The 11,154-nt window shown below is 40.2% G+C and overlaps 1 protein-coding gene across 2 annotated transcripts in view; it reads left to right on the top strand.

Annotated features, from left to right (window-relative positions):
- LOC101858624 (ELKS/Rab6-interacting/CAST family member 1) overlaps positions 1 to 11,154 on the top strand; it is a 178,013-nt gene that overhangs the window by 53,574 nt on the left and 113,285 nt on the right. For both annotated transcript variants that reach the window (XM_005096891.3, XM_005096892.2), the window contains exon 10: positions 1,093 to 1,154. In XM_005096891.3, the coding sequence (XP_005096948.1) occupies positions 1,093 to 1,154 (62 nt within the window). The remainder of the gene's footprint in view (positions 1 to 1,092; positions 1,155 to 11,154) is intronic.

The following is an 11,154-nucleotide window of genomic DNA, read 5'->3' as shown; positions in this document are numbered from 1 at the left end:
CACACACACACACACACACACACACACACACACACACACACACACACACACCAATACAAAAACGCCCACTCACAAAAGTCTCACTAGCAAGTCAGACTGAAGCCCAAGCTGAAGGAGAAGAAAGCGGTGCCCTGCATTATGTGGAAGTAGGAATTTTGTTAATAAATGATAGAAAAAGTCATAAAAGTATATATGTACGTTCGCATTTTAGGCTCATTACCGTAATCTAAACCTTACACTTGAAACCTGTTCATTAGACACAGCTTTAATAACGATAATTTGATTTAACGATAATTTGATTAGCCCCGTGTTCCAATAATATTGGAGAAATCATTCAAAAGCTATATCTCCCAAGTACTATGGTGAATACAGCGAGCACGTAGGCGTACGGGGTTCGAATCTCAGGATGAGAAGAAAAAATACGATACATCTTTATTGTCTAGACACTGGCACCTTGGTGTTTCACCGCGTACACACATACACTCACGCACACACGCGCAAACACACAAACATGCACACATACGCAGTGTGCTTGCACGTGCAAACGGGCATACAGTCAAATACATAATATAAATGAACAATAATATAAACAATATTAATGTTAAGCTAGAACTAGATACTTATTCAGTGTTCTGATTATAACTCAATGGTATTCTGATGTATGCTAAAAGGTCGTAAGAATACTTATAACAGGATGGAAGAAATTTGATGGATGATGGTAAGAATGACCTTCTGTATCTTAAGGAAGGCTCTGATGGGAGTTGTGTACCCTCCTCCACATGGAATGTATATTTTACTTTACATACTTTTTTACCTGAGATGGCGGGTTCAGCCATGCAAACAAAATTGAGTTTAGTGAGCTGTTTATCGCCCCTATCCCCAAAAATAACCACCAAATAAACAGGAAACAACTGCAGAAAAGACTAAAATAACTCCAACCAACAGACCAACCAACCAACCTAACAACAACCTAGGAAAACAAATTAAAAGCTCCCCCCCCCTACCCGCCCCCAACACTCAGCCGCCCAACTCCAAGATGATTTTTAAAAATACCCCCCCCCCCCCCCGCCCCCCCCCCCCTCTTGATTTCAGCTTCTAAAAATGAAAGTGAAAGAGGGAGAGGATGAGATAAAGAAGATCAACACTAAACTCAAGTAAGTCTGAAGAAATGTTGTGTTGCTCTCAAAGTAAAAGCTACATAGCCTAGTGGTTAGGCTCTCGGACTCGCAACCGTAAGGTCGTGGGTTCGAATCCCGTCAAGGGCCCGACGTTGTGTCCTTGGGAAAGGCACTTTACACGAATTTTCCTCACTTCACCCAGGTGGGAATGGGTACCCGGCTATAGACAGCGAACGATCTTGTCAGTTTGTTAGTGTTTGAGCGCTTAATCGGCTGCTCGCACTGTATGCTTCCCGGGAAGCTGAGAATGTTTCGGAGTGTTCTATGGTCTGCTGGGGTAATAATATAGTGTAAAGCGCATAGAGCCTGCTGCTGAGCGGGGATGTGCGCTATACAAATGCTATCTATTATTATTATTATTATTATGATTTCGAAATCAGCTAACAGATGTCACTGATTGCAACACTCCTATCGACATACGTAGAAATTCTTGTGGAGTTGGCTCTCATCGATCTTTGCCTGTCAAGACCAACCATTGACTGTGACATAGCTCTTGTTCGCCATACATCCCAACATTCGACTATTTGAGACGAAATGAAGGGAAATAAGGGGAAGTGCAGAGGCGGTTTGTTAACTGGGCAAGACCGGCGGTGCCGGTCAGATTTTTGTCAACTAAACTGTTGACTAGAGGTTTATTGCTGATGACGATTTTCATTCAGTTTTAAGTAAATCCAAACAAACATGTATCAACATTCAAAAGCACCTTGCCGATTTGAAGGCGCTCAAATAGACAAATGGGATTCACTGTTGTTTTGTCGCGACATAACCTCATTCCTTCACGTTTGTTATCGCGCCGGCTCGTAACTTTAAATCGTCTCCCGTCAAACCGTCACGTCGCGGAACTTCGTACTACGTGCGAGGCCAAACACACGGCAGGCTTGGCTTAGGCCTAGCGAGGACGTCAGTCCCATGGCCAAATCCACAGTCAGTCCACAGAAAGATTAGTCTATCCCTTAATTGTCAGATTGGCCTCTTTGTAGCTTACAAAATTAAGAATGAGACTGTCTTGAGCAGCACAGACACATGTATTATTTTATCAGCAAAACATGTATTTATCATTCAGTCTTTCTCTAACTACTATCAGAACATTTATTGTTAGCATGGCACTACTATTTTTTGTTTATTGACTTTTTAACCACCTATAGTTCCTGTTTGGTATTTACTCATCGTTTTCTCCCCACTAATAATTTACCTGGCCCTTAGGAGTCTGGCCGGCGAAAGAAGGAATCGTCTAGTGAAGATATATAAGGAAAATTTTAACGAGAAGCGATAGACACTCGGCTGTCAGAGTCTGGGCCGAAAACCCCCTCCCTTCCCTACTCTTTTCAACCCTCACCCCAGCTAGACACCAAGCTCTATAATTAGCATTTGGCACATTTCCCCACTTTGTTACAACACAGTGTTCAGTGTTCAGTTCTAAGAACTGAGAAGTGCGATGAAGTACATTTGATGACATAATGATCGGAAACTTGTGTGCTTTGTCCAGCTTTGTATAGCATCTGATTGTAGACTTGATCTGCTTGGGACAGCGTCACTGGTACAGTAGCAATTGACTTTTTGTCATCCTACAGAGCAGTTCTTATTATATTTAACGGGTCCAGTGCACGTCGATATTTTGTATGGGGATGTAGAAAGTACAAGTAAAGTACTGTACTGGAGGCCAGGACAAGCGGTTTATTGCTTCTCACTTTCAGTTTGTTTTCTAGCTTAGACTCAAGTAGTGTGTTTATTTTTCTGTGCCGATCAAGTGAGTTTCTATTAATCTCAGTAACTTCCATCTTACATTATTCATAATATTGTTTCTTGAGGCTACCGCATATTTTAGCTCTTTCACATTATATTATGTTTACTGTGGTGTGTGTGTGCGTGTGTGTGTGTGTGTGTGTGTGTGTGTGTGTGTGTGTGTGTGTGTGTGTGTGTGTGTGTGTGTGTGTGTGTGTGTGTGAGTGGGGGAGGGGGTGGTGATGGCGAAAGTAGCGGTATAAAATAAGGAGAGAGAGAAAGAGAGAGAGAGAAGGAGAGAGAGAGAGAGAAAGAGAGAGAAAGAGCATGTGTGTGTGTGTGTGTGCGTGCGTGTGTGTGTGTATGTGTGTGTCTGTATGTGTGTGTGTGCGAGAGTGTGTGTGTGTGTGTGTGTGTGTGTGTGTGTGTGTGTGTGTGTGTTGTGAAGGAAGGGGGTGGGGGAGGGAAAATAGTCGACGTGAATGACCGCTGTCAGTTCCATAAACCACGAGCCGCCACTGGGGAAGTGTAACAGTATTATGGTTATAGCCTAATGTTTTGGCTGATTAATAGAAGCCAAGGGAAACTATTGTTCATGCTTGATGAGAGCTCTTCCATAAAAGAGTCATTGCACTTGGTGCGTGGCGGCTGATCAACATGCGCGGTGGTGTTTTGTGTCATGTGTCTGTGGTCTATCCTGTTTGATATCGACAATCCCCACGAGAACATGTGATTTAGGGGATTGGGAAGAAAGGTCTCTAAGAGTTCACCAGGTGATAGGGTTGCTAGACAAAGAAGTGTCTCAGAAATTGCAACTGGAACAAAATCTAATTTAGGCTACAGCCGTAGGTACAGCTCCACATAATCAATTAGTCAAAACACAACCCAGTACTCAGCGGCGTACAACAATGGGTGCTGTGCACTCAGATAGATCGAGAGCAAAATTTTCAAGAGGACATCATTCTTCCCAACTTTCTCAGTTTCACTAGCTCGGCAAAGCCCAGAGTTATAATAAAGAATCTAGCAGTGGAGAGAACTCTTACATGTCCGAAACTAACAAGTGTGGAAATTGTGGTTGTAAACATAACAAGGATAAAACGTGTCCTGCCAAAGGTAAACTCCGTTATAACTGAAAGAAACTAACATTTATTTGCGTCTGTCTGTAGGTCATAGCCCACGTAGTAATTAATGACGAAGAAGTCTTCAGTCTCGGTTCGATTAATCGCAAGTGTTCATATCCACAGCCACCTTAGAGCTTCTCCTTTGTCATAATTTTGTAGTCGAAAGACGGTCTTCAAAATAGACACGGGTGCAGACGTTTCAGTCATTTCCAGATTAAAGTTTGATCAACTGTCACCTAAACTTCAGCTCTCCACATCTCGAGCTCTTTTAATTAGCCCAGGGGGAGTTATCAAGATAGAAGGGGAGTTTCAAGCCACAGCTCAGTCTAAGGAGTTAACCTACAATTGCAGGCGGACACTGAAAATCTTCTCAATAAGGGTGTAGCGGTATGTCTTAGTCTTATCCTACGTTTAGACTCAGTTATCCCTGGAGTCAAGTATAGAATTAATAATCTATTGTTTGCTGAACTTAATAGGAGGTTTAATAAGTCAGGTACAAGCCTGTGCACATTACTTTGACAGAGTACAGTCAGCCATACTCAGTTCAAAAAGCCCGCCTTGTTCCAATTCCATTTCTATAGAAAGTCAAGGCAGAATTGCCAGCGTCTACAAGATGCAGGGGTGATATGAAAAATACAGCAACCAACCTCATTGGTGTCCGCCAATAGTACCTGTTTTGAAGAAATCTGAGATGTTCGAATATGTACATATTTAAACAATTAAACAAAACCGTGAAAAGAGAGAGGTGTGCCTTGCCTCCGTTGGAAGATATTCTCCATAAACGTCTAGGAGCGACTGTTTTTAGCTAGCTGGATGCAGCATCTGGATTCTTTCAGATTCGTCTAGACGACGAGTCAGCAAAGGTCACTACGTTTGCCAACGTCTGCCACAAGAGATCACGTCTGCGCCAAAGAGTTTTCAGCGAACAGTTGAAGGATTCTTGAACCAGTACTCCAACTTTCTGATGACATCTTAGTTTTCAGCAGAGACGAGACCGAACGCAATATCCACCTGAGAGAGGTCATGGCCAGGCTTAGAGACGCTGGTCTGAAGTTTAAACACTCAAAAGGTGAATTCTTCAAGAAAGAAATCGAATTCTCAGGGTACAAAATCAGTGGCAAAGGAGTGAGCATTCTACCTTCCAAGGTAGAGGCTATTGTAGACTTTCTTAACCAGCTGATGTTCAAAAGCTCTTACGCTTCATGGGCATCATGGTCAGCTTTTTGGGGCGTCACCTTCCCCACCTGTCAACGACTGTGCAGCCTCTAACTCATCTTCTTGAGAAGCAGACTGCGTGGATCTGGGAACCGTCACAAATGGGAGATGTCGCCAAGATCAAAGAATTGATCACATCTGCACCTACCTTGGTCTTCTTTACTTACTTTTACTTATTTACTTTTTCATCCACTGTTGCCGTTAAGCGTCGATGGGAGATGAAGCGTTCTATGGTAGGCCAGCTCAGAGCTCGCTCAGTTTTGATTTTATGTTTTCTCAGGGTTCCCTTGACACCTTTGATCGACCTTTTGCGTGGCCTTCCTCTTCCTTTATAGCCTGATTCTTTGACCCATCAAAATCTTATATAGTGAGCTCAGACGCCAGTAGCTATGGTGTACTCCTACAGCAACAAGACGACGACTCAGTGCGACCAGCGACACACGCTGTCCACATGCGCAAACAGAAGGAAAAGCCTAGCAACTGTCTGGGCTTGCGAGCGTTTTGATTGTTACCTTGTTGGACCGCCTTGAGACAGATCACAAGCAATTTGTACCCCTGATAAACACAAAAGATATACAGGACTCTTCACTCCGTTGTCAGCGTATATTGATTCTATTGGCACCCTTTAACATACAAGCCCAATACACTCGGGGAAAGAAAATGTACGTTGCAGACATGTTGTCCACAAATCCTTTACGCCAGGAAAACAGCCAGGCAGCTACACTAGCATGTCATTATGGCCTGTGAATACACCATGATCGGGTGGCCAGCTTACAAAAGTAAGGTAGCAGCAAGGTTTTTTTTTTCCATTTCGTAGTAAACCAAGTGTTCACGATGTAATACTTACCAAGGGAGACAGGCTGGTGATTCCTCTGTCTATGCAGAAATAAGTCTTAGACAAGATTCATGAGGGTCACATGGGCATCAATAAATGTAGGGAGAGGGCTAACCAATCTGTGTGGTGTCCTTACATTAGTCAAGACATTAGATATAAAGTTGTCAAATGTCGTTTCTGTCTGGAAAAACAGCCTACCCGACAAAAAGAGCCACTCTTACCATCATCGTTTCCTGAGCGCCCTTTTCATATAATAGCGCCTGTAGTATACCAGAAGTGGCAGGAAAGTTACCATTCCAGCCCGGTTCCAGAAGGACTAGTATTGTTTTGACTTTTTCTAGATACATTTGGTGTAGTCACGTCCCCAACACGTAGAGTTCACTGAAACCCACACAATATTTATTTAGTTGTTTTGACTTTTTCAAAATTTGGCGCGTATTTGGTCCGTAGTTTTTTTTTTATAGAACAAGACTCTCTCTCTCTCTCTCTCTCTCTCTCTCTCTCTCTCTCTCTCTCTCTCTCTCTCTCTCTCTCTCTCTCTCTTTCTCTCTCTCTCTCTTAGATTTATATTTGGATCACAGAATTCAAGACTGATTTGGAGTTGTTAATAAGAACAGAACTGCAGTTTGTGCGTTGTCGTATGTGTGCCACAGAGTTCTACTTTGTGTTTACAAAGCTGCTTCTACTGTTTCCAGATCTAGAATCTCGATATCAAACTTGGTTTGGATGTGTGTTTCGCTGTGTCGATGGGTACTTCAGGTCAAACTTCATTGCTTTGACTTTTTCTAGATATAGATATCTTTCTGGGTGTAGTGATATCCCCAACACGTTGAGTTCGTTTGAACCCACAAAATGTTCACCTCGTTGTATTGACGTTTTCCAAATTTGGAGCATATTTTCTACGTAGCTTTTTATAGGGCAAGGTTTTATATCTTGATCTCTCTCTATATATATTTATATCCTAGATACATTTAGAGTACATAATTCAAGACTGATTTGGAGTGTTTAGCAACAAGATGTCAATCTAGATCGAGATCTGTTTGGAGAAAGATGCCCATGCCAATTAGTTAATAATGTAGTAAACGTAGAGCTTGTTTAACCTCACGATACAGAGGTGAAAGCGAGAGGAAATGGTGAAAGGCGGCTATCAATTAGAAGTTATCTTCTAATTGTCAGAATCTGGAGGACGACCTTGAGCGTGCTGGGCAAGAAAAAATGGGTCAACGCTGGCCTTGGCGTGCAACACACAGTCCTTTAGTGAAACTGAAGTTGAGACGGAGATTACGGACTCTTGACTACGGTGAATTCAGTGTCGTCTGTGACCGTTGCAATGCCATAAGATGGAGAGAAGAGAGAAACACATTCTGCTGTCAAACTGGCAAAGTTAGTATACCTATACCTCCTGCACGCCTTCACGAACTAAAAGTATTACGGTGTAACACAGAGCGGCAGCTCTTTTTAGCCACACTGTAGGTCATACAATAATGCTGTCGCCATTGCTTCAATTGGGTGCAGTGAACAAGCTGAACAGAGCTTCAATCCAACCTTCACAATCCAGGGCAACCTGTACCACCTGTTGGGAAATCTTCTTCCCATTGCTGGACAGTTAGACCTGCTTTTGCAATGACTGCTAATAAAGCTCAGGGGCAGACTTTAAACAGGATACGGGTTTCTTAACAGGGCGATTTTTTTTTCACATGGACAATTGTATGTCGCAATGTGTCGTGTTGAGTCCAGAGACTCTATTACAATACATGCAAAAAGACCTGCTGCCCAGGACGGAGTTCCAGAGGACACATATAAAAACCAGCACTGTTGTCTACACTGAGGTCCTACGACAATGAATCTGGTACAAACATTTTGTCTTGGGATTTCCTATCACTATTATATCACCGTTCGTTGAACTGGTCCGTATCTAGTCATAATTATAATATAATAATAATACTAATACTAATAATGAAAATAATAATAATAATAATAGTAAGAATAGTAATAATAATAATAATAATAATAATAATAATAAATATCCTTTATACCGCACATTTCCATTTTCTTAAAAAAATGCTCAATGCGTATTACATCAAAAAAGACATCTCATCTTAAAAATTAATCGACATTCGTGTACGTAAAAAAATATGCATAATATCTATGTATATGTGTGTAAAACTTTTTATGAGAAATGCGTTCACTAAAAGATTCACGAAAGGTCACAATAAAATTGAAATGTGGGTAACTAGAAACATTCATAAATACACTCGTTCTCTACAGATAGAAAAACTTTTCCGTTTTCTCTCTTTCTCTCTCTCTCTCTCTCTCTCTCTCTCTCTCTCTCTCTCTCTCTCTCTCTCTCTCTCTCTCTCTCTCTCTCCCTCCCTCTCTCTCTCTCTCTCTCTCTCTCTCTCTCCCTCCCTCTCTCTCTCTCTCTCTCTCTCTCTCTCTCTCTCTCTCTCTCTCTCTCTCTCTCTCTCCCTCCCTCTCTCTCTTTCTCTCTCTCATTCTCACACGCTATTTCTTCCGTCTCACAGTCTGGCATACACATGCATCTATATATATATATATACACACGTTTGTATATAATATCTATCTCTTTATATATATATATATATATATATATATATATATATATATATATATATATATATATATATATATATAACAGTAGACAATTATGACAAGTATGCATCTGTGAATTAAAAATATTTTAGTAACCGTGTAGCCTGGTTACAAATAGGGTCATACCGTGATGAGGACATTATTCAGTTCATTCTGAGATAAGCAAACTGTCCTTGGATCCCTCTGGAAACATTGATTTTCAAGTCCTGTACTTTCACAGGCTGGCGGTTCCCTTTTTGGATTGTCAATTAAAATTAAGTTTAGAAATCCTCTTGTGAACTATCAATAATGTTTAAGTTTAGCATTTTGAAGCGTTGCTTACCCTAGCTTAAGCCTATATATCACCGTGAACATTTAAAGAAATTTGTATCACAATCGTGTTTATCACAAGATTGTAATATCAATTGATCGAACAACTGAAGTCAAAATATACCCCTTGCAAAAGACAGTAAAGCTTATTATTTGACTCAGTATCATAAATAAATGTAACGAATATTTATGAGTATCATAATGAACATTATGCTGATCTAGTATTGCGAACAATCAACAGTCTCTAAACGGGGGAAGATGTAACAATAATATAGTTTTACCCTAATGTTTTGACTGATTAATAGTATATAATAATAATAGAAGCCAAGGTAAACTACTGTTCATACTGAATGAGAGCTCTTCAATAAAAGAGTCATTACACTTGGTGCGTGGCGCCTGATCAACATGGCGTGGTGGTGTTCTGTGTCTTGTGTTCATATTAATGTATCTGTGGTCAATCCTGTTTGGTATCGACAAACCCCACCTTTACAGGAAGGTAGCAAGTTCCCTTTACAAGAGGACGTGACATGCACCCTATTCTTCGTAACGAAAAGTAACTGTGTTATGACTCTTCTCCTATGTAGCCTTTAAAATAAAGAGGTATATTTCTTAAATCAGTTTTTGAGAGAGTCGATTACCATGAAAATCCTTCTAACTTAGTGAGAGAAAGATATTTTGAAAGGTGGGTGGGGGTGAATGTTGAATGATTTTCGTTTGTGCTGCTGCTTTATTTTATCTTAAAATGGATTGTCCATATTGAAATTGAAAGCTAGTGAGCAGTAACATAAAATATTCTGAGTTGTATGTATATGTGCCACAGATGCATGAAGGCTTTGTTTCTTTCAAGATATAATTCTCGTCTTCTCCTTCAGTTATCATTGAAAACTTTTTTTTTTAAAATTAGAGATCATACTATCTTCCGCTGAGTGTTATATTATGGAAACTGGACTATGAAATTTATGTTAAAAAAGAAAATCACCAAACCAGCAAAGAAAAATCCTAGCCATAGAAAGGAACCACAGGCTCATATTCAGGAAAAGCAGGTAAAGCCTTGAAATAGAAAACCAAAAATGATATTAAGCAACGGGTTTTTGAAAAGTCAAGATACTAAAATGCCTACTGTCCCCCCAGACTCGGCAGTTTTACTGGGGATTTTTAGGCACTTTAGTGAAATTTCCGAACTTCTCCAAGGGCAGTCAATTTTGAATTTAGGAATGAGCTTGGTTTTCTGTTTTCAGAGCTTTAAAAATGTTTAATATGCTATCTTTGTTAGTTCAGAATCAGCGAAAATTTTTGTAAATCAGTTTTCGCCCTGATTTGGCCAAACTTTTGCCCTGCATTTTGTGCCACCAAACTTCCAAAAATCCAAAAAGTCATATAAATTCTTAATAATGTTTTTATCGTAACCATTGTGATATAATATTGTATCTTGTTTTATGTAGAATCAATATCTAAAAATAAAAATCAAGTACATTAACAGTAAAATTCTATATATCGTTTAATTACGTCAAAAGCGTGACGTCTGGAGTCCGATGCCTTTTATCCAAACAAAGAAACGGGCAAACTTTCCATAATAGTGGTCTGATTTTCAAAAGAAAACCCTCACTTATTTTGTTTTAAAGAGTTCTTTTACTTGCGTTTGGGGGAAAATGATTAAAATTAAAAGCAGTTTCAATCTTACATACATAACTCAAGCAGGAGGTTGGCGGTGCTTTGGGTGTGGTTTGTTCCTTTTTTTTTCTTTTTAACAATCAACCGTCCTTATCATTCTGTCCGCGTTCTTTTCTGTGTATGTCTCTCTCTTGTAACATCTCTAATCTTTGGCGCTTTTATGACCTATCTGTGTTTCAAGTGCCGTTAAACCCATGCTAAAACTAAACCAAAAAAGCAAAACACAGATTTGAAGAATATAAATATAAAATTCAACAAGTACGGTATAAAGAGGGAGATTGATACAAGAATCACCATAGAATATGATAATTATTGAGTGGCATCAAATACAGATATATGCACCATGCAATGGCTCATATCCTGAAGAACAGCGACATCAGATCTATTATCAACTGAGTGACCTTTTAAACACGGTGAATGACAAAGATTATGTGACGGTCATGGGGGACCTTAACGGCAGAGTGGAAACAAGGAAGACGACATGGGGGGG

The sequence above is a fragment of the Aplysia californica genome, unplaced genomic scaffold (assembly GCF_000002075.1).
Source record: "Aplysia californica isolate F4 #8 unplaced genomic scaffold, AplCal3.0 scaffold00141, whole genome shotgun sequence".
NCBI classification, from domain to species: Eukaryota; Metazoa; Mollusca; class Gastropoda; order Aplysiida; family Aplysiidae; genus Aplysia; species Aplysia californica.
This window is presented reverse-complemented; position numbering and strand designations above follow the sequence as displayed.